At 40.0% G+C, this 24,002-nt stretch overlaps 1 protein-coding gene across 4 annotated transcripts; it reads right to left on the bottom strand.

The window, feature by feature from the left end:
* Positions 1–693: 693 nt before the first annotated feature.
* Positions 694–23,014, bottom strand: LOC146693874 (von Willebrand factor A domain-containing protein 5A-like). 4 transcript variants are annotated; one of them, XM_085429844.1, is made up of 23 exons: positions 22,911–23,014; positions 19,526–19,573; positions 19,165–19,367; positions 17,656–17,878; positions 15,881–16,065; positions 15,683–15,797; positions 15,414–15,553; positions 15,236–15,324; positions 15,003–15,147; positions 14,162–14,241; positions 13,964–14,078; positions 13,660–13,818; positions 13,486–13,589; positions 13,195–13,294; positions 11,861–11,899; positions 3,234–3,254; positions 2,879–2,893; positions 2,591–2,614; positions 2,207–2,227; positions 1,851–1,865; positions 1,629–1,652; positions 997–1,017; positions 694–711 (listed from the first exon to the last, which is right to left on the bottom strand). In XM_085429844.1, the coding sequence occupies exons 7-15, from the start codon at positions 15,543–15,545 to the stop codon at positions 11,897–11,899; spliced, it is 927 nt and encodes a 308-aa protein (XP_085285970.1). In that variant the 5' UTR covers positions 15,546–15,553; positions 15,683–15,797; positions 15,881–16,065; positions 17,656–17,878; positions 19,165–19,367; positions 19,526–19,573; positions 22,911–23,014; the 3' UTR covers positions 694–711; positions 997–1,017; positions 1,629–1,652; positions 1,851–1,865; positions 2,207–2,227; positions 2,591–2,614; positions 2,879–2,893; positions 3,234–3,254; positions 11,861–11,896. The 4 variants fall into 4 exon arrangements, with proteins under 4 accessions (XP_085285970.1, XP_085285967.1, XP_085285969.1 ...); XM_085429841.1 differs by having other exon boundaries at positions 2,591–2,893; positions 13,074–13,294; XM_085429843.1 differs by lacking the exon at positions 2,207–2,227 and having other exon boundaries at positions 2,591–2,893; positions 13,074–13,294.
* Positions 23,015–24,002: the final 988 nt, after the last annotated feature.

The raw sequence follows: 24,002 nt of genomic DNA, 5'->3' as shown, positions 1-24,002 counted from the left end.
ATTTCTAATTATTTTATTTTATTTTTCCAAATTCACACAATTCGATTTTGTCACATGTTTTAACTTGCCAAGTGGGAGATGTATTTTTATCTTTTAGTTTAATTTTTTAAAATGCAGTCGATATATTGAGCAAATTTTGCATCCGTTTTTAGTTGTGGAAGCTTTGGTTCCAACATATTACCTATGTAAATAAGTATTCTAACATTTTACCTTTTGAAGTATATGCTTGCAGGTGTACAAAAATGGTAAGCTTTTATATTGTCCACTAAATCCAGTTAATAAAGATAATGTTATCATAATCTGATTGTGACTTTTTTTGTAAAGTAGTGGGTTTCTAAATGTGTAACAAATGTAAACAAATCTAATTGAAATAATTTGGTTGAAATGAGTGAAATCATTGCCTTGATTAACAAAGTAGTTGTTGAAACAACAAGATTTAATTCTGTTTTCCTAAACTTTTTAAATTGTGTAGAATGAATTAAAACAAATTTCACTCTACATACTTAAATAAATCACTTCAAATCAATGTAAGTATAGTATGTTGATCCAACGTAATCTGATTACATTAAACCACCAAATGCTAAATGTGTTGGTTTGACATGATCGAAAAGGGTTTATTGTACTTGGTTAAATTGTGTGCAAAAAGGGTGCCATGATTAAATTGTGTTCATCCAACAACAGATTTTTTTGAGTGTAGGCGTCCATTACCATCTGTGAGACAGAAGATAAGAATAAGATTAATTATCAGTAACACAATGTATTAACTAAACTTCAAGGTAAAAATAGGTGATATTCAGTAATTAAGAAAAAAAACCTCTGTGATTGCCTTCTGATGTTGCTATAATTATTTACTCATTAAGCAGTTTTTAAAGTCTACAAAGTTATTAGTTATTCAATAATTAAAATATTGCAGAAGTTTTAACAACTCAATCTTCATCACTTGTTGCTTTAGAGGATGTTAATAATTACAACACAGAGACACAACTTGTAACCTACCACAGAGGCTTCCATAGCATTCTGTGAGACAGAAGATAAGAATAAGATTAATTATCATTAACGAAATGTATTAACTAGACTTCTTATCATGATTCAAAACAAGTGGTTCAAAAGGTACTTAGAATAATGTCACAACATGACATTTTGTACATACAAAACACTTTATCACATGAAGAAATCAGCACACACAAACACACTGAGCTCAGACTAAATGATGGCTCTGAGAATCAAATACAATGAACACGTTTGTTCCATTGATGTGCGCCTTTTTAAAAATATATAAACCTGACCACTCTAGAGAGATAAAATGGAAATGTTTGAGCGTGATGTCAATACGCAAGACATAATAAAAGAAAAACGCAACGATTGGCTTGCAAACTATTTCAAGTGTACAAGTTATTCAATAATACTCAAAATAACACAAAGGTTATAGCAATTCAGCCTTCTTCACTTTGTGTCAACAAATGACTACCAATGTAATTAATGACTACCAAAGCAAACCTGAAAATATAAAAACTCTACAAACTGTTTTAAAATGTGCAAAGATGGAAAAATGCTTTTTATTTTATATGTTTTCTTAATTACTCATTTTTGATGTATAATTTAGAAAAAAAAAACACTTTTAAACTTACCTGTCCATTCAGATGGAAGACACTCTGGTCAAGGAAAAAAATAGGTGATATTCAATAATTAAGAAAACAACCTCAGTGAGTCTACAAAGTCTACCAAGTTGTTAGTTATTCAATAATTGTTGAAATATCACACACATTGTGACAACTCAATCTTCACCACGTGTTGCTTTAGACAATGTTAATAATTACAAAACACAAAATATTAAAAAAAGATTTCCTTACTATATTCCGCGGATGCTGAGAAAGCATAAAAAAGAAATAAAGATGAAAGGTGAAAACATGTTAGCAAACATAATTTACAAATTTTTTGGTTGTTGAGCTTCATACTGTGACTCATCACAAACAATTTAAACTTTTGCAGAATACTATTCATATTCACTTGCTGCTTTGGACAACCGACTATGTTAATAACTATGAAAAAACCTGGGCAAACATAACAGCTCCTGTACAAACTGCATTTCACATTAAAGCTGAAATGTAGTTAAACAGCAGCTGTGTCACAGAAATGTGCTGGTTTATTCACTGTTTGTTACCATTTACTACATTTATAGAACACAGAGACACAACTTTTAACCTACCAGGTGGGCGTGCACGGCCATCTGTGAGACAGAAAATAAGAATAAGATTAATTATCAGTAACAAAATGTATCAGCTAGACTTCTCATCATGATTCCCACCAAGGCGTTTAATACACACACACACACACACACACACACACACACACACACACACATATATATATATACTCAGATACAGGGATGTGAATAACAGGGTTAAAAGTAACGAAGTTACTAATGACGTTACTTTTTTCAGTAACAAGCAATCTAATTAATTACTCTTTCTAATTACTCCACCACAGAGGTGTGTGCTGTCTGAATGCTTCTTGTTTTATATGTTTTCTCTTCTTATTCTTTATTAATGTTACAATGTAAAAAATGAAAAAAGAACTTTTTTAAACTGACCTGGTCTTAGAGGTTGATAATGCTCTGGTCAGGGATAAAATAGATATACGAGGTCAACAGAAAAAAAAGAAAAGAAAGAAAACAGATTCAGTGATTGGCTTCTGATGTTGTTATAATTAGTTACGCATTAAAAGCATTGTTTAAAGTCTACAAAGTTATTCAGTAATCTTTGAAATATCACAGAAGTTGTAACAACTCAATCTTCATCACTTGTTGCTCTAGACAACAGCCTATGTTAATAATTACAAAACAGAAAATATATTTTTTTAAAAAAGCATTGTTTCTTACGATATGTCTCGAATGCTGAGAAAGACAAAAAAAAAGAAGTAAGAAAATAGGTGAAAACATGTTAGCAAACATAATTTACAAATTTTTTGGTTGTTGAGCTTCATACATGAGCAGTCAAAAACAATTTAAACATTGTGCAAAATAATATTCATATTCACTTGGTGCTTTGGACAACGGACTATATGTTAATAACTACGAAAACAAAAACCCATAACAGCTCCTGTACAAACTGCATTTCACATTAAAGCTGAAATGTAGTTAAACAGCAGCTGTGTCACAGAAATGTGCTGGTTTATTTACTGTTTGTTGTCATTTACTATATTTATACAACACAGAGACACAGCTTCTAACCTACCAGGTGGGTGTGCACGGCCATCTGTGAGACAGAAGACAAGAATAAGATTAAATATAAGTGGCAAAATATATCAACTGGACTTCTTATCATGATTCAAATCAAGGGGTTCAAAAGGTACTTGGAATAATATCACAACATTAAATTTTGTACACACAAAACACTGTAAATTCAAATGTTGAAACTACTTAAATTAAGTCATGTAAACACTTTTTTTAAAAAACAGTTCTATTAACTCAAATAGCTTAAGAGCTCCAAACTTCAAAGGGGGTTCAAACAGGGTATGCCCAACACATTCTACAACAAACTTTCAACCATCTTATTCAACCAAAGATTTTAAAATAGAAGGCTCCCAAAACAGGTCAGTCAGCAAATATCTTTATAGAAATTTTTAAAATTCACAATGGAAAGAGATATAACATGAACCTTAAGGTGAGATTTTTTTATTCTAGCATTCATCCCTTTGGTTTTAATTTTTTGCTTTTCTATTTCTCTTCTCCCTGCTTTCAGCTCAATCCTAAACATCCTTTCTCCACTAAGCCCACTGTCTCTACTCTGCACACATTCTAACCATCTCACCCTTGCCTTTTTATTTTATTGTCACTTGGGTTCAGTGGCCTCTGAACTGATTTTATAACTAAATAATACATAGCTTTCAAACATAACTCTTACACACCAAAAGTTGCTGGATGACACTGACAACAATATTATCATGAGTTGCAGAATCCTCTGGGTCAAAACTACTGTAAGATGACGTGAAGACTACAGCAACACTCAAAGTGCTGAACAACAACTCTGTTGGGTGACCAATGGTTTTTGGCTTGTGGCCTTCATCAGAGTCATTACGAAATATCAAACAGTTTTTGTTTAAATAAAAAAAGGACACAGAAGAAATCCAAGTGGACCAATCATACATTTACAAATAAACAAGCTGACCAATTCACATTTAAAGAGGTGTTAATGGCTGATTGGTTAAGACACAACACAAATAGGCTCTGAACTGAACCACTACAGATTAAAACAGGGAAAAAAATTCCCCATATGTCCAAAAATCTTCTTAAAAACACAGAAACACAAAAGTAAAAATCACAGAAACTCATTAAAAGATAAATCTTCATTTATACCTGTAAAGTGAAACTCTTTAATCAAAATATCCAGAATGCTTCTCTTTTTTATCAGATAAAATTAATATTACCCCCTCTTTGACTGTGTTTAATGGCTTCAATGACTATATAAAATAAAGGTGAATTATAAAGTTTTTGATTAAAATGTCTTGCAACAGGACTGGTTAAATCATTTCCCTTAATCGAACTTCTGTGTTCATTAATTCATTCTTTTAGAGGGCAGGCCTTCTTGATATGATGTTCTTCTGCCTGGCCGCTATATCTGTGGGGATGATGTTTGCTCTGTGTTGCAGATGACACCAAGTTTGTGCTCCAGTGAACTAATTCACCCAGGTGTCATTCATCTACACATCCTAACCAATGACTTAGTGGTGTTCCAGGGTAGGATAACAAAGCATTCTTTTCCACTTACTTTGCATGGTTGGCTACAATGGGTGAAACTGGGGAATCAGTCAGGGATTTGGGTCTTTACGAACTTGTCTTTATGTGCTGCTCTGTCTTAGTCTGAGGCCATGTGTTTGTCTGGTACTCCTGTCCCTTGATTCCATGTTTGTGTGTGTATAGGAGTGTGGATGTGTGTTTGTGCGAAGAACCGGCCTACAGGTGCTCTCAGGCCTGGTGGGTGTGTCCTGCCGGGAGGCTGGTCACACCTGAAGTGGATGATGACACACACCTGCTGTTAATCAGCCTCATCTGGAGGGAGCTATAGAGAGTGGCTGAGCTCCTATCAATTTGGGATCGTTGCATGACTACCTGTTAGTTTCCCAGCAAGTCAGTGAGTGTGTGCTTGACGCAGTCTGGAGTTTACTGATGGCTGCCTCTGTGTTTTTCCCAGAAGGATTGTGGGAACCAGAGGGCTGAGGGGCAGAGCAAACACACTTGGTAGATGCTGAGAGTGGTCCTGTTGCTGAAGTTGGGATTATCCTGTAATCTCTTACTAACCACTGCTTCAGTGACTGGAACTCAAGTGAAAAGAGATGTGACATTGTACGAGACCATTGTTTCATCTGCCTTCATAATGACATCTTTTACCTTCTCAACCAAATCCAAGGTGTTCTAGATGTGGTGTTCGGACATGCCTACCACTGGGTTGAGGATTGAAGCCAGAAAATTTGTGAGGTTATAGGTGACCAAGTTGATCATACAGACAACTGATCTTTAAAGGTACACCCTGTTTATGTATCTTCTGTAAACCATACAGACTTGGTGTAGATTCCCCTGAGTATAGCCTGTGGTACGATGCCCGGTCAATATCATTGTCTTGTTCTAACAGTTTCAGACATCTATCACCCTCTTCCTGTAACCACTTCCTGGGTTTCGTTTTAGAGGCATTTTTGTTACTGAGCAGCGAAAAAAGTTTCTCATGATAGTCTTTCTGGTTTAGTAAAACCATGCACCTACTCTTGTCTGCCAGAAGGATGATAATGTTGTTGTCATTACTAAGTGATGTGAGTGCCTTCCGCTTCTCCATGCTGATGTTGCATTGCTGAGACAGGCCGAAACTCTTGTCCATAGCTGCTCTGCTTCCACATTTGCAATGTTGTTGTTTTGGATTGCTGTTTCTGTGGATGTGATCAGTTCCACTAGCAGGATTTGTCTCGGTGTCACACCAAAGTCAATCCTTTTGCAAGGATGTTTTTCTCTGCTTGGGTGAGTTGTCTGTCAGACAAATCCTTGGTGTGGCATCCTTCTCTTTTCTGACTGCTGAGGACATCCATCCATCCTCTTCCGCTTATATGGGGCTGGGTCACAGGGGCAGCAGCCTAAGCAGAGAAGCCCAGACCTCCCTCTCCCCAGCCACCTCCTCCAGTTTGTCCGGGGGAACACCAAGGCGTTCTCAGGAGATATAATCTCTCCAGCATGTGCTGGGTTTGCCCTGGGGCATCCTCACGGATGCCCAACACACCTCACCCAGGAGGCGCCCATCCTTGTCAGATGCCTGGCTCCTTTTGATGTGAAGGAGCAGCAAGACCCTCCCGGATGGCCGAACTTCTCAACCTATGTCTAAGGGAGAGGCCAGCCACCCTTCGGAGGAAGCCCATTTCTGCTGCTTGTATCCGTGACCTCGTTCTTTCGGTCACTACCCACAGCTCGTGACCATAGGCGAGGGTAGGGACGTAGATACACCGGTAAATTCAGAGCTTCCCTTTTACACTCAGCTCCCTCTCCACCACAACAGACCAGTACAGTGTCTGCATCACTGCAGCCGCAGCCCCAATCCTGACAACAGTCAGGACCCATTCCCTGACGTAGAGACGCAGGGAAAAAACCCTCTCGTCCACTGGGAGAAACCCCAACATACAGGCAGCAAGCCGAGGGGATACCAAGATACCCACCCTAGCCCGCTGCCTCTCACCAGGGGCAACTCCAGACTGAGACAGAGTCCGGCTCCTCTCCAAGAGACTGGTTCCAGAGCCCAAGCTGTGTGTTGAGATTAGCCTGACTATATCTAGCTGGTACCTCTTAACCTCACGGACTAACTCAGGCTCCTTTCCCACCAGAGAGGTGACATTCCATGTTCCAATTGCCAGTCTTGGTAGCCGTGGCTCGGTCCACCAGGGCCACCGCTCCTGGCCGCCGCCCGGTACACAATGCACCCGACTGATACGGAGCCTCCTGTGGGTGCTGGACCTGCAGGACAATGGGCCCATGTCCCTTTTTCGGGCTGTGCCTGGCCAGGCCCCATGGACTTGGGCCCGGCTACCAGACGCTCACCCTCCGGCAACCTCCCCGGGCCGGACTAGAGGGCGGGGTCTCAGTAACCCTATCCCAGGCAGAGTGAACTGTTCCCTCTATGGTCTTCTCATAGGTGTCTGTTGAGGACAATCTCCATATTTTGCTGTAGTTTCCGACGCACAACCAGTGAAATGTCCCTTGTTGTCTGGTTTTAGACTTTTCATGCTGTGCTAGACTAGCTTTCTCAGTTAATTCAAACACCTTTTCAAGAGTATTCTTATCTAGAAGCATTGTAAGTCGCTGTCGGATCCGCTCCTCTTTAGATTTTAGCACATCAATGGTAAAAAAAAATTGTGTCTTTAGTAAACTGAAAAAGTGACAATGTAATGTGTACTACTTAGTCAGCATGTTTTATTTATGTTAGAAGTGCCAGTATTTTCTTTAATTTAATTGGTATGTATTCTGGCCAATCCAGTGATAGTCTTAAGTGGATGAGTGGGATTTGGTGGGGAGCTCTGAGTGTGAGAGAGGAGCTACAGGTATGAAGTGGACATTTGAGCGAGTAACACAGTAACACACGCTGAAGAATAGTGGTGCAACGGATCACGGTTGATCCGAAATCCGAACCGATCGCGATTCGAAAAAGAAAAAAAAAGTATGAGTATGGTGCGCTTGGTGGGTCTGTCAAGCGATAGTTATGGCCAGCGCTAGCGGTCCAAGTGGCGGAGCAGAGGAGTTTGCGGCATTTAAGCAGCCCTTTGCTGCCCAATCCGACCGGGCTAAAGCTATTACAAAAGCTACTGGGGTGTTTAGCTGAAGATGGGAGGCCGTATTCTGTTGTGCAAAACAAGGGGTTTAAAATGTGATGAACGTGCTTGAGCCATGCTATGATATCTCGTTGCGCGTCCACTTCAGTGTGACAAGATCGTTCCAAGCATGTATGAGCAGGAGAAGTTTAAAGTTATGGCTTTTTCTTCTCGTAATTTTTTATAACTAACGTATTAGTAATTAGACTCTGCAACCATGTTCTACCGTTTTGTGCTAGTTCTGGTCGTTTTTCTTAGTTTATTTCTACTTTTTTCACCCGTGTCTGGGGACCCAGAGCAGGGATCCTTTGTTTACAGTAAGGATCAGCTGTTAGCACTGCGTCCCGCAGCGGTACTGCCGGCAGACAGACCCGACATTCCCAGCGAGCTGAGGAGGAAAAGACGGGGGTGTCGTGCTGGGAAGGAGCGCCGTCGCCCGAGAAGGAGACGTTATCGACCATCTCTTCCTTCTGTAATTATTGGAAACGTAAGATCTTTGACATTGAGCTGTTGGCCGTTAGCATGCGTCCGTACTACCTGTCCCGGGAATTCTCGCATGTTATCGCAATAACAGCGTATGTCCCCCCCTCGGCCAACGCGGATGCAGCCTGTGACACTCTCCACTCAGTGGTCAGCAGACTGCAAACACAATCTCCGAGAGCCCTTTTCATAATATCAGGGGACTTCAATCATGCCTCATTGGACTCCACACTGCCCACCTTCACCCAGTATGTGACCTGCCCAACCAGAGACAATAAAACACTGGACTTACTGTATGCCAATGCAGTTCATCACCTCTCCCTCCACTGGGCAGATCTGACCACAACCTGGTGCACCTTGTCCCTGTGTATGAGCCCTTAGTGCGCAGGGAGCCACCAGCACAGTACAGAGATGGTCGGAGGAGAGCGAGGAGGCTCTTGAGGATTGTTTTGAGTCGACTGTGTGGGAGGTGATCTGTGACGACCACGGAGAGGACATCGACAGCCTTACTACATGCATTACTGACTATATTAATTTCTGTGTGGATAACACCGTACCTACCAGGACTGTACGGTGTTTCTCCAACAACAAACCTTGGATTACCCCAGAAATTAAAACCGTCCTCAAGCAGAAGAGGAGGGCCTTCAAATCCAAAGACATAGAGGAGTTGAAAAGGGTGCAGAGAGAGTTGAGGGGACTGATAAGGAATGGGAAGGACAGCTACAGGCAAAAGATGGAGAACCAGCTTCAGCAAAACAATGTTGGTGAAGTCTGGAGAGGCCTCAGAACCATCTCAGGCCACAAACATCAGAACTCTCTGCCTGGGAGGGATGTGAGGTGGGCAAATAAACTGAATCATTTCTTCAACAGATTTCATTCAGCCATGAGGCAGTCTCCAACATCGGCTGCAGACTCACCCACCCCCACTGCTGCTGTTCCACCTCTGACACCTCAGACACTTCACACCTCCTCTATTCACCCTGCTCACTCCTCCCCACCCCTAACAACAGCATCCAATACACACTCAACACAAGGCTCCAGCCTGTCTCTCAACCACCCAGGTTAGGAGGGAACTGAGGAGGATTAATGGCAAGAAGGCAGCGAGCCCAGATGGCATCAGCTCGAGGGTCGTCAGGTCCTGCGCGGACCAACTGTGTGGGGTGATGGAGCACCTCTTCAACCTGAGCCTGAGGCGGGGAAGAGTCCCACAGCTCTGGAAAACCTCCTGTGTTGTACCAGTGCCAAAGACTTCACGCCCCAAGGACCTCAACAGCTACAGGCCGGTGGCTCTGACATCCCACCTGATGAAGACCCTGGAGCTGTTGGTCTTTGCTCAGCTTCGGCGCCTAACAAGCTCATCACTGGACCCACTTCAGTTTGCCTAACAGCCTGGCATTGGAGCGGATGATGCCGTCATTCACCTACATCGTTCCCTCGCTCGCTTGGAGACCGCTGGAAGCACTGTGAGAATCATGTTCTTTGATTTCTCCAGTGCCTTCAACACTATTCTTCCCTCGGTTCTGAAAGACAAGCTGGAGAACTCTGGAGAGGACCATCACCTCACTACCTGGATTTTGGACTACCTCACCGACCGACCACAGTATGTGAGGACTCAGGGCTGTGTGTCGGACAGGGTCGTCTGCAGTACGGGGGCCCCACAGGGAACGGTTCTGGCTCCGTTCCTCTTCACCATCTACACTGCAGACTTCTCCCACAATTCCACCCAGTGCTTCCTGCGGAAGTTCTCTGATGACTCTGCAATAGTCGGCCTCATCACTGATGGGGACGACAAGGAGTACAGAGGACTGACTCATGACTTTGTGGACTGGTGCCTCCAGATCAACGCCAGTAAAACCAAGGAGCTGGTGGTAGACTTCCGCAGGCACAAGCATTCTCCACTGCAACCACTGAACATCCAAGGTATGGACATTGAGGCTGTGGACAGCTACAGGTACCTTGGTGTTCATCTGAACAACAGACTGGACTGGACTCATAACTCAGACGCCCTCTACAGGAAAGGGCAGAGCAGGCTGTACCTGCTGCGGAGACTCAGGTTGTTTGGAGTGGAGGGCCCACTCCTGAAGACCTTCTATGACTCTGTGGTGGCTTCTGCTATCTTTTATGGTGTGGTCTGCTGGGGCGGCAGCATCTCTGCCGGGGACAGGAAGAGACTGAACAGGCTGATCCGAAGGGCCAGCTCGGTTCTAGGATGCTCTCTGGACCCAGTGGAGGTGGTGAGTGACAGGAGAATGGAGGCTAAGCTGTCATCACTCTTAGAAAAACATCTCCCACCCCATGCAGCAGACTGTGACAGCACTGAGCAGCTCCTTCAGTGGGAGACTGCGGCACCCACGATGTGGGACGGAGAGATTTCGCAGGTCTTTCCTCCCCACTGCTGTCAGACTCCACAATAAAGACTAACTGATCAAACACACACATCCACACATGTGCAATAACACTAAGTGCAATAATCTTCTCTGGCATCGTTGTATTTTTTACTCAGTTGTATATAGCATTTGTATTCTATTTTTATCTTATTGTATATTTATTTTATTTTATTCTACTGTATATAGTATTTTATTTTATTCTATTCTGTACAGTTGTGTACTGTATTTATTCTTATTGTATTCTAATTTTTGCTTCATAACTTTTGCACTGTCTACTTCCTGCTGTGACAAAACAAATTTCCCACGTGTGGGACTAATAAAGCTTATCTTATCTTATCTTATTCTTTGCAAGCTCCTTTGACGATGACCGGTAACTCGCGTCACTAAAACAGAACAGTTCCTTTCTCAGTTCCTCCACCGTCTCCCAGATGCATCCTGTTATTAAACTTTTCTAGACTTACACAACATTTGCAATCAGTTTACCCAGACAGACTATGTGTCTGTGTTGTTAACCTCAGTGCATGACCTCACTCAGCGCCATCTGTTACCAGGCAAACTTCAGTGCAGCAGGCTGCTGAATGCACACAGGCAATATGTAGTAAATTATACTGTAAACATGTAGGCAACCTTTCAATAGCTGAACTTTGCTCCATTGATCGGCCAGACATCGCGCTGCCCGTAGCTTCAAACCATTAATTAACTTGACCGAGCTTCAACCCTTTAACTATGCAATATGTGTATAACATGATTACAGTTGCACCTGCAATGAAAGATTATTATGTGCTTATGCTAACACCTGAAATACAGACTTTAATATAACCTCACCAGTTTCAATAAATGTGTCAATGAAATAACAATAATGATAAATCATAAATGATGCAACAGTAATAATAAGGATTATGAATAGTAACATAGATTATGAATGTAAAATAATATTTCATTCCGATACTAATTAAATGTAAAATCTAAATAATATTTTCCGTTGTCATTTTTAACTTATTTCGAAATACTAACCTCTCCAGTGTTTTTCACTGTACACAGGCAAAAAGAGTAAACACAAAGAAAAACCCTAATATGAGTAGTTAAAGGATCTTTCAACCTTTTGAAAGATCCTGCAGATGCTTCTTTCAATAACACTTATTCAGGTTTTTACTTACTACGTAGAGAACTGTTCACCACAGGAGGACTCTGGATCACTTTAAAGATAAAGAAAAGAAAAGAAAAAAAGAATGAGTTCAAGTTTAGAGAATCAGTGAAAAAAAAACCTTTCTCACATGCATCCCTCTCTCTGATACTGCTGTCTGATGAGTACCTACATTCTACCATACATTACCACCTTGTTTCTACTGTATTTTTTTGGACCACAAGGCGCACTGGATTATAAGGCGCATTAAGTGAAACAAAACAGTCAGATAAGTCAAACTTTACTCAAGTCATTCTTCTTGCTTCCTTCACTTCCGTACCATTGATTCATTAATGTTTATAGCAGCTGCTCTATTCCCATATTGTTGCAGTATATTAATGACTAACCTCGTATTGTGAATAGTTTATCTCAGTTGTTCTCCTGACTGACGTTTGGTTCGTTTACAGCATCCTGCCATGCGATTGCATTTGTCCCTAACTATCGGGAACCCTCGTTAACTTTTATCGAGTGGAAAAAAGCCTTAGCGTTCATCCTCCAGCTTCACTGTGCTAATGTTATGCTAACATAGCTGTGTCTCTAGCGATAATGTAGCACATCATTATATACCAGCTAGTCCAACTTCAGTGACCCTACAAAAGTCACTACTGTTTAGTTTTCTGTCTTCATTTAAGTTGGAAGTGATAGCAGAGCAGCACTTTTAATTTTTTCAGAAATCTCGGTCAAAACATGGTATATCATGTTTAGGTGGAAACTAGCGAGCTAACTTCCTGATAACTTCTAATTCTATTAAATTTAATAAATTCTGTTTTCATGAATGCCTGGAGATGAAAGATGAAAGAATGTAGACAGTTTTAAACTCTCAGTGATGCCAGTGTTTGTTTAACTCCAACAATCCATCAAGCAGTGTGGCTTCGTAGCTTACCAAAGTCGTACTAAAACATTTTTTGACGGATTTTTGAGCACCATGCACAACATAAAATCGGTTCAAGGTCAGTAAGCACAACCAGAATCCATGCATTAGGCGCACCGGAGGCGCACTGTCGAGTTTTGAGAAAATTAAAGGACGTTAAGTGCGCCTGATAGTGTGGAAAATACAGTACTTGTTGTCTTTTCATTTGAGTCTGACTTTCTATTAAACCAAACATTTTACTGATTTTATTCATGCTGAACCATCTTTGCTTCAGATCTGGGGTTGACTTTTAGTTGTGCTATTGGGAAAAACTCACTGGCTGTTGGAATATTTCTGCGCACAAGAGGTCCTTGAATCACTTTGCTGTTGTCTTTGTTGACAGCAATGAAGGCAGTAAAAGAACAGCTAACTCCTGATTGGACACTGAGATGCACCACCTTCTCCTTCACACCTCCACCTTGCTGTCCTCTGTGCTCTCTCTCCTCCATCTCCAGGGAGCGAATCAGAGTTCGAGCACCCAACCTGTGGACTGTTAATCTGCAGATAATAAGGAACACCAAGAGATGGGTGAGTTAAGTGTTTCTTTGTTTTTTTTTAAATACTTTATTTCAGATGTGAACACAACATATTTCAGTTCATATTCATTGTAATCTACTGCTATTTTCAACCCAATATATCTAAAGTCATGAACCATTGAAAAGTACTGAGTTTCTTAAACTCTGTTTTACCCAGTGTCCTCTGCAGGTCTGAGACTGAAGTGCAGCTGGTTCTCAGAGGGATGACCTGCCAGGCTGTACTTCACCGTCACACAGCCCGCTGCTGCCTCTGAACTCTGACACAGAATCACAGGGTCAGAAGTTATGAAATAGTTAAACAACAACATGAGAAGGTGCTGCTCCTACCTGTCCAGTGAGCTGGGCATAAATCAGCGACCTCTGACCCTGGAAAAGTGCAGTGATTGGTGGAGAGAGGACAGTGACAGACACTTCCTTTGGTAAATCCCATGTGACTGAGATGTCGACCACAACCGGCTGCAGAGCAAATCGCAGCGACTGCATCACCTGAAAAATAATGAAAAACTCTCCAAATATACACAAACAGTTGGAACAGACATTTTACTCACTGCAGGTCTGATCACAAATATGCATCTGCTGCTGCTGCTGCTGCAATGCTTAACTTGTTTTCTTTTTGTGTTTAATGTCTTACTTTTGCCTGCATCCTGTCAGTCCCTGTGATGAACTGAGCATGACCTCCTCCTTCTTTGGCCATCCCATTGATGAGAGCAGAGCTGGCCCCTTCCCCAATCCCAAAAGAGAAACACCTGCAATACAACAATTTTCTACATAGAGGACATGTTGGACATTCTGTAATTGTGTAGACGTACTTGTGTTTTTGTGGTTTCACCTGTGAGAATCTGAGTTCTTCTTCACCAGATCTATCACTTCTTTGGTGTTCCTCACCTCTCCATCAGTAAAGACAAACAGCTAGAGAGGAGAGTTGGCACATAAGGACATAACATCAGACCCAGAAACACACAGCTTGTTCTGAGAGCTGAGTTAGGATTCAGAAACACAAATGTTTTTATGGTAGTGTGCAAAGAACAATGTACAGTTAGTATGAACTCCAAACTAAAGAACAAAGCTGTTACATGAACAACGATTATATTCACAGGGTTAAAATATGTGATATATTAAAAGTTAGATTGTACACTAATGCCAATGCTGAGAAACATTTGTAGAGCGTGTGTGGTCCAAGTTTTGTCCAATGTTTTTATGAAACTGAATCTGCTCTATGTAGATACATCCCTATAAAGCATCTTCATGGTGATATAAAAAAAGCTAAAATATCCTAAATCATTATATTTTAAGATGAAGTTGTTCTAAGGCTAAAGCAAGGCAAGCAGAAAGTAAAATTAAGTTCAAAGGAAATTTCCAGGAGATTAATGCAAAGCAGTTTGTGTGTGTGTGTGTGTGTGTGTGTGTGTGTGTGTGTGTGTGTGTGTGTGTGTGTGTGTGTGTGTGTGTGTGTGTGTGTGTGTGTGTGTGCACGGGTTCTTACTATCTTGGTGGGGACCAAAATCCAGGTCCCCAAGTTGTTGAAGGCATTTTTCACACTTAAATTGTGGTTTTAGTGTTTTAGGGTTACAATTGGTTTATGGTTAATGGTTAAGTTTAGGGTAAGCATTATGTTATTGGGATGTCCCCACGAAGACAGCAAACCAGAAGAGCATGTGAGTGTGTGTTACCTGTCGAGGCTGATTGGGAATGCAGGGCTGGCTGTAAATATATTTGAGGGGCTCCAGGATCTCAGTTCCTCCAAGATTAGCCTCCATCTGCTCAACTTTCTTCAGAGACTCCTTTATGGTCTGCTGGCTGTACTCCACACTCTTACTGCCATCACACAAACACATGCACCAAAACACCCATTAGGATATTTTAACAAAGACAGCAGGGCCTTTGATATGAGGGAGAGACTCACGGGAAGATGTGTTCATAACAGGACCCAAAACTGTAAATGTTGAAATAGCAGCCCACTGGTAAGCTCTTCAACAGGAGCAGCAGAGTATCCTTAACAGAACATTGAAAATATAGTGAGGCCACTGTGTGAGAGGAACAATTTGAAACTAAAGAGTTTATGATTAAAATATTACAGATACCTTGGCACTGCGGATGCGAGTATTACTCATACTTCCAGATCGATCCATTAAGAACACAAACTCTCCACATGAAGCCATCGCAGACTGGGGGAACTCAGGGTACAGACTCACCATCACCACTGGATCACCCATCAGAGAGCCTGAAAAATAACAGACAGAAAAATCTGAGAAATTGCTTTTTGTTTATGTCAACATTTTGACCTTCCAAGCAGAAGTAGATAATGATTTTTAAAATTGGCAAATCAACTACTCCTATCATTTCCACTCACCCGGCTCAGCAGAGGCCTGTCCTGCCTCCACCACAGCAGTGGGCTGGTGAGCATCTTTGTAATAAATCAGCAGTTCAACATCTCTGTCAAACTTGTGTCCTGCAGCCAGCTTAACCTGCACACCACAAACACATTCATATTTAATTCTCAGTAATAAGTAACAACCACACACAGCAGAAACAGCAGCACTCTACCTACCGTGGCCTGGGTTTGATCAGTGTTGAGGTACTGGAGAGGATCCAGGGAACAGTTGGACTCTACTTTAGAGATTGGACGAGGAGAGGACACTCAGGCAGAGAAAGACAGACTGTAGGGCACTAACCCCACACTCGAAAGACCCCCTATGAGCAAGTTCCTTGGCAACAATGAGAGGGAAAAGCTCCCTATTTACAGGAAGAAACGTTCAGCAGAACCAGGTTGAGGGAGGGCCAGCCATTTGCCAAGACCGGTTGAGGGTGAGAGGAGTAAAACAGGACAAAGACATGCCATGGAAGAGAACTTGAATTAAATGCAGAGGTATGTGTAAACGTATAGTGAGTGAAAAAACACTCAGTGAAGAAAAACACTTAATGCTTCATTGGAACCTTGACCTATTGCAGTGTAACTAAGGGAAGTTTCTGGGCCACCTGATCCAGTCCTAATTAGGGGAAGGCTGTCCTGTAATTAGTTAAGACTGCTGGGTCTAGAGGTGGCTTTTAAAGTAACAGTTGAACTACTGCCAGTCTGAAGACCTGTGGTACATAGCCGCTTAATAGAAATAGGTTGATCATATTTAAGAATGAAATATTAACTATTGGCAGAGTTTCTTTGAACAGTCTTGTAGGAATGGGGTCTATGAGACATGTTGATCATTTGGAGGAAGTAATGAAGTAATTACTGAAGTTAACTCAGAAAGATCAATTGAAGAAAAAGATGAAATAAATACCACTGGTACTGAAAGTAACTCTACACATTGTTAAGTCAGTGAGATGATTATGAGTATGTTTTTCCTCTAGTAGTTAAAATTGTATTTGTGAAGACATTCATGAATTCATTACTATTTAACGTTAAAGGAATGGTTGGCTCAGCAGAGCTCTGACTTTTTGTCAGCTTGACTACAGTGCTAAGATAAGATACAATAAGATAACCTTTATTAGTCCAACCTGTGGGAAATTTGTTTTGTTACAGCAGAAAGTGGACAGTGCAAAGTTACATCGTAAAATTTAGAAAAACACTGGAAAAGGATAAGAATAAGATACTGTACACAATTGTAGACAATGTAATAGAATAAAATGCTGCAGAGAAACCTAGGGTTGCTCTTATTTCCTTCAATCAGTGATGAATAGTAACCTTCTAGCTTTACTGAAGGCTTTTTTATAAAGCAAAAAACTATTTTTTAAGCTAAATGATGATCTTCTTAATTAGTGAGACACTGTTTCTAGCTTACTTTATCTGCTTTAAGGTGCACATTTGCGAGTTATACCAGGGAGTCAAGTACTTCTGATTTGAGGTGTTCTCTTTCAGAGGAGCCACAGTAACCCCTGTGTTTAAATTGTGGCTAGAAATGACACAAAGAGCAAAGAAACTGCAGTTATAGTAATGGTGGAAGGGCAATCAAATAATTTTGTATGTTTGAAAGACAGAATAAATGCAGAATGAGAAAGAAAGAATGACATAGCCTAACACAGCACAGATACTCCATAACCCCAAAGTCCATCCCCTAATCATGTTATAGATTCTGGACTTGAAAATAAAGTGTTGAGAAAGACAGTTGCTTTCAATGTTTATGTTTCCATGTTACGCTTAATTCTTTTCAAGTTTATCTTTTTTGTCTACATAACAAATTCAAAAATATTTTATTTATGGAGGAAGAGAGACGGAGAGAGAGAAAGAGGTTGGAAATTCCTCCACCACCATAGTTGCAGTTATGAAACCTTTTTCTATGCAGAGGTGTGAGTTTGAGGCTTTCTGTTAGTGTCAACGTTTTTTCCTACCCCGAGGCTGGTATCGAGGGTTGAGCACAGCAGGCAGACAGAACCTCAGACCATCATCAGCCTGCACAGCCAGCTCAGCCACATACTCCAACCTGATGGAGGCGCTCTCTCCTGGAGGCAGACTGCCCACACTCAGAGAGAATATATCTGGACTCTGATCACTCTCCTCCAATAGGAAGGCCTGCTGACCCGAGCTCAGAGCATCATCATACTCCTCACGAGCCTGAAGGACAGGTGGCACATGTCAGTGACATTCACTGTGTTTATTATTAATTTGAATCTTGTTTGTTTGTTTGTTTGTTTGTTTGTTTGTTAATTTATTTCAATCATGTGAACAATATACAAGTACATTTAGAAAAGAAACGAAGAGAAAATAATGCTATACAAAATAAAGCTAATACATTTCAATATTGCTTCAACTGTTCCGATTCAGTTACATATCAAAAAGGAGTGGGAAGTAGTAGCCTACACACTTATTTAATCCCATCCCTTTGCCTTAGGTTATCAATATTTAGTCAGCTTCCTTACTGATAAAATCTGCAGTAAAAATAGCGAACAGATATCTGATATAATACTGTATATACATCACATCATGACACTTTCTAAATAGAGACATTCACTGAATTTCAACATTTTCCTTTTCTTTCATGAAAATCATTATAACTATATCTTTATAACTCTTTTTGAACTGCTTTATGTTTGGACACTGCTGCAACTCCATATTCAAACTGTTCCACAGCTTCACTCCATGGACAGAAATGCAAAAGCTTTTGCTGGTAATAATAATAATAATAATAATAATAATAATAATAATAATAATAATAATGGATTGCATTTATATAGCACTTTTCGAGGCCTCAAAGCGCTTTACAATTCCACTATTCATTCACTCTCACATTCATACACTGGTGGAGGCAAGCTACGGTTGTAGCCACAGCTGCCCTGGGGCAGACTGACAGAAGCGAGGCTGCCATATCGCGCCATCGGCCCCTCTGGCCAACACCAGTAGGCGGCAGGTGAAGTGTCTTGTGTGTTTTATTCAAATTTAATGACAATTTGTTTTTATCAGGCCAGAACTTCACTTTACTTATTTCATTAGTCATCTCATCCAATAATTTCTGCAGATCAGCACCAGAGCATAAAATGTTTGTATCATGAGCAAATAGTACCATTTTAATACTTTGGAGACTTTAAAAATGTCATTGATGTATAAGTTGAAGAATTTTGGGCCCCAAACTGACCCTTAGGGTAGACCACAAGCAATGTCCATACATAAGGAGCAACAACCATTTCATTTCACAAACTGCTTCCTGTCACTTAAATTACTCAGGAAACAAATTTAAAACTACCGCTTTGACACCCTAACGTTCCAGTTTTCTTGTTAATATATTGTGATCTATAGTGTCAAATGCTTTTCTCAAGTCTATGGATAACCTACCACACATTGCTTTTTGTCCATGGAATAGATAATCTTACTTATAATGAGGTTATATTTACTGTCCAGCTCACCTTCTGTTTTTCCATCACCTCAGCTACAATCTGTGTCTGTCCGATCTTAGCACTGAAATGACAGACAGCAGCGTCTCCAGGCAGAGGGAAGACAAAAACAGCCTCTAATGGTTTGTTCTCCTTGTTCTCATAATTCAGAGTGGAGACCACTGTAGCCACATGGTCCCTCACCTCCAGCTCCACCTCAATGCTCTTCAGGGGAACTGACAGACAAACAGAATTCTAACAGTCACACTTCATAGTAGCATTTATTTTTTAAAGTCAATTAATTAGATTTTCTGCTGAGCCATCTGTCCATGCAACTCTATTAATTTTTTTATGACAAATTGAAAATTCATTTTAATGTTTATCAGATTTTTACCTGGTTTGTTCTGGGCAGTTAGCAGACCACAGCATCTCATCATTGTACCTATATAAGAGACAAACACCACAGACAGTTTTCCTCAATAAAACATTTCAGTTTACATAGTATATTATACTACACTTATCAGCTTTTTTGGAGTCTGTCTCTTCTGCACATACTCAAAGCGAATTTTCACATCACCAGACTCAAAAACATTTATTCTAGCAGCTCAGAAAATGGTTTGTTTGAGAGAAATGAGTCCCCCCACCACACACACACGCACACAGTGTTTGAGTGCAAAAATAATATATTTTACATATATATTTTTAATAATAATAATAATAATAATAATAATAATAATAATAATAATAATAATAATAATAATAATAATAATATCAGTAGCATCATTACAGCTTTTGATCAGCACCATGGACAGCAACCACAGTCAGGGATAAGGTGAATGCTTTAAAGTCTTTTTCAGCTAGGCCAAAATAGATTTAGCATCTCAAAAATGAAATAAAATTTAATAAAGACAGCTGTCTGTAAACATGGAACTGACAACGCTTGGCGTGGAGGTACACCCCGGGAAATATGGTTGTTGACAAGGCAAAGGCGTAGAAAAACTAATTAAAGGATTTTTATTAATAAAATAACTGAAACTAATAAGGAGCAGCAGGGGAAAAAACAGCAAACTACGTGGCAGGACTTACAATACTACCAGACCTGAAATTAAAACACTTTTCAGACACTAATTAAAAGAACAAGATTCAGTGACACTATGTTACTCTAGCAGCTTAACAAAAAAATTAATACGCCTAAAGACAGGCCACCTGTGGCGTTGTGCCCAAGGAGGTGCCACGCATTTTACTATGCGTGGCACCTTTCATCCAAATTTCCATCACTGAAAACTGAGTTTAGGTTTTTATTTGTCACCCAATGTAAAAGGTGTGCGCCGTTTTTGACGTCACGCTGTGCGCCACGTTATTGTTTACATGAGATGAATTTGTACAATGGTGGATAGAGACAAGATATTGTTGCTCTTAATCTTACTATCTGCAGTTTTTACACGCTTACATATACACACGCAGTTACTGGCCCTCCATTTAGAAAGACAGAGAGGTCAGAGTGAACTTCGGACGTGGCTTCTTCAACACAGACGCTCTCATAACCCAAATCCCGACGTCGGTTTTGAATTAAAAAAAATATATATATATATTAAACTTATGTATGCTGTATACATTTTGTTCATTCCTAATGTTTTTCTTAACATTTCTTAACATTTAAAATGATGAACGCACTTGAAAAGTAACACAAAATAAGTTGCCTTTCCAAAAATAAAAATAAAACTTTTCAGTACTTAAGGTTTTGTGAGGACACAAAACCCTGTATACTCTTTCTCTCCCAGGTTTCTAGACTTCTGATTGGCCAACATTTCTTAGTGGGTTAGGGGTTCTGGTTTGACTTTTTGACTCCGGTTTTTTGCATTTACATGACAACGGAGATATTTTGTGTGGACGAGATTTTTTTTAAAGGAAATCGGAAAATCTACGTTTTCAAAAATACCCGTGTAGCGTTTAAGAGAGAACCTCGCCCATGTGCTCAAACTGTCCCATTGACACCCTGATCACCTCCTCGATCAAACCATAATAGTTTCGTTATCGTTTATTTATATATACTGCACGTTTAATTACAACAACAACGTTGACTAAAGTGCTGTACAAAAATACAAAACAACTAATTCCAAATAATTTATGATGGTACCAAACAACAAATAAATAACAAATAACTTTCATACTGCATTAAAAGCCAGTGAATACAGATGTGTTTTAAGATGAGATTGAAAAGGTTTCACAGAAGGAGCCTGTCTGATGTGTAGGGGTAGATTATTCCACAGTTAAGGCGCTACAACCCCAAACGCTCGATCGCCTCTTTGAACCAGCCTCAACCTTGGTATCCATAAAAGCAGAAGATCATTTGATCTAATAGATCTAGAGGGCCCATAGGAGGTCAGACAAATACCCAGGAGCCTTTCCATTCAGGGCTTTATAAATCAACAATAAAAAATTTAAAATCAACTCCAAAGTGAACAGGGAGCCAGTGAAGAGAGGCAAGCACCAGGGAAATATGTTCGCGTCTTTTGGTTCGTGTCAGAAGACGAGCTGCGACATTTTGGACCAACTGCAGTCTTACAAGGCAGATCTGGATAACTCCAACATATAAGCAGTAAGACTGTGCCGGTTAAAATCAGCTGTGCTGGGATTGCCACTTGGTCCAAAAATTATCACTTTGGTTTTATTCTCATTAAAGAGAAGTTAGAGGCCATCCAGGCTTTAATTTCACCGAGACACTGAAGTAATGGTGGGGTAACTATCCATAGCAGTGGGGCAGGGCAGCTCGTCTTCAGTCCTAGATAGATCTGAGTGTCATCGGTGTATGAATGGAAACAAATGTTATATTTTCTAAAAAAAAAAAAAAAAAAAGACCTCGAGGTAGCATATAAATAGAGAATAAAATTGGCCCCAATATAGATCCCTGGGCAACACCACAAGTAATCAGAATGAGAATCAGCATAGTTTATTAATCCCTGAGGAAATTGTGTGGGTTACAGGGAGCTGAGGAAGAGATAAAATCTCCAAAGCTCACAGAGAAAGTCCTCTCAGACCTGAACCACTCTAATGCCACTGAACCAATCTGATGCTGCAATGCCCCAATGTGAGATCAAGATGCTGTGGTCAACAGTATTAAAGGCAGCTGTCAGATCCAAAAGCAAAGGCACAGCCGAGTCTCCTGAGTTAGTGGCTAAATAAAGACCGATAAAAACTTTGCGGTTTCAGCGCTGCCAAGAGCTTTAAAACCAGACCGAAACCTCTCAAGGACACCGTGTCAATTTAAAAAAAGATTGCTGCTGAACGAATAAAATCTTTTCAAAAAAATTTTGACAGGAAAGGAAGCTTTGAAATAGGCCAGAAATCTGAGAGGACAGAGGAATCCAGATGATTTTTTAAAGCTGTACAACAGCATGTTTGAAACGGGCTGGCACAACACCTGAACTAAGACTGCTGTTAAAAATCCTTAAGATGTCAGTACCGATAACCTTAAAAATATATTTTTTAAATGTGTTGGAAAAACATCATTTGGGCAAGATGATGTCTTCATGCCATTACATAGTTTCTCCACGTGATCAAAACACACTCTCAAACTGATCAAAACAGCAGAGCGGATGAATATTTAATAATAAGTCATGTGAAGGCGGGGTGATCACAGATCGAAGCTGTTTTTCAGTTTGTATTTGTTTTTTGTTTTTGTTTTTTACAGCCCGCTTCTTGTGAAAAGAAAAATAACAGAATTCTCCACAAAACACACGCAACAAGTGTGCGGGAATGGGTTTCAGAGAAATGCCTACCTTTGAAAAGAAAGATTTTTGTCTCCTCAAAGTACTTTCGTTCTTCAGTGTGTGAAATGTGGCTTAAATGCCCCTACGCCAGTTTTCTATACCGAACTGAAACACTTTCCTGTATCCGTGGGAACCCTTCAGTGAGATCGCGTCAGAGTCGAGTGGGTGGACCTTAAATTTGTTTTTATTATTATTATACAAAACTTACCCATCACCGTTGTTAAAATAGTCTGGTATTTGAAGACCAAAGAACATCATACAAGACAAGTATTGAAATACAAACATCTGCATTTAAGACTAAATTCTTAAAGAGTTTTTTATACAGCGTTCTTAATACATCTTCAAACGCAGTTTGTAAACACCCAGTGCTATTTTTTTCATACATACATATATATATATATATATATATATATATATATATATATATATATATATATATATATATATATATATATATATGTATATATGTGTGTGTGTATATATATATATATATATATATATATATATATATATATATATATATATATATATATATATATATATATACACACATACACGGAGAGAGTGAGAGTAATCATACCTGCCAATTCTCTGTGTGTCTCATATATCTCCCTTATCAGATCGCATTAAATATGAATTCTCCAAAATACGTTTTGCCTGCCGCCTGGTGGCCAACATCTCCATTACCCAAGACATTTTCTGCTTGTGAAAAAGCTGCAGCAGCGACAAAAGCCAACTCTTGCCTGCCTCACATAATGGTTTAGCCTAACACATGTAAGAAACATAGACATGCTATTTGGCTGGTAGATGGTACAAGCATCTACCAGCCAAATAGCATGTCTATGTTTCTGCAAAGCACTTGGAATCAACAAACTCTGGATAAAAATCTCTTTCACGCAATACACCTCAGGTTTATTAAGCCTATGTCGAAATAATAGAAAGTTTAAAAACAAAATATAATGCAGTCAGCTGAAGTTCTGAAGGTAAAACTTTACTTTAGCCTTATTTTTCTTGATACATTTTTTTATTCATTTATTTTCATTTTTAAGTGAAGAGATCCACCTACACCATTTACATTTTTTTAATCCTCCATGTGAGGGA

The sequence above is a fragment of the Copadichromis virginalis genome, linkage group LG14 (genome assembly GCF_057382275.1).
Source record: "Copadichromis virginalis isolate Kocher_CV1m ecotype Utaka linkage group LG14, C_Virginalis_male_GT1.1, whole genome shotgun sequence".
In the NCBI taxonomy this organism is placed as follows: domain Eukaryota; kingdom Metazoa; phylum Chordata; class Actinopteri; order Cichliformes; family Cichlidae; genus Copadichromis; species Copadichromis virginalis.
This window is presented reverse-complemented; position numbering and strand designations above follow the sequence as displayed.

Bases quoted from the DNA above. Each gene is read 5' to 3' on its own strand.
- LOC146693874 (XM_085429841.1), bottom strand. From the start codon at position 15,545: ATGGGTGATCCAGTGGTGATGGTGAGTCTGTACCCTGAGTTCCCCCAG. The intron at 13,590-13,659 runs GTAGGAGCAGCA...ATTCTGTGTCAG, and splicing joins ATGCCCAGCTCACTGGACAG to AGTTCAGAGGCAGCAGCGGG. The intron at 11,900-13,073 runs GTGAGTTTTTCC...TTATCTTTAAAG, and splicing joins CAGAAATATTCCAACAGCCA to TGATCCAGAGTCCTCCTGTG.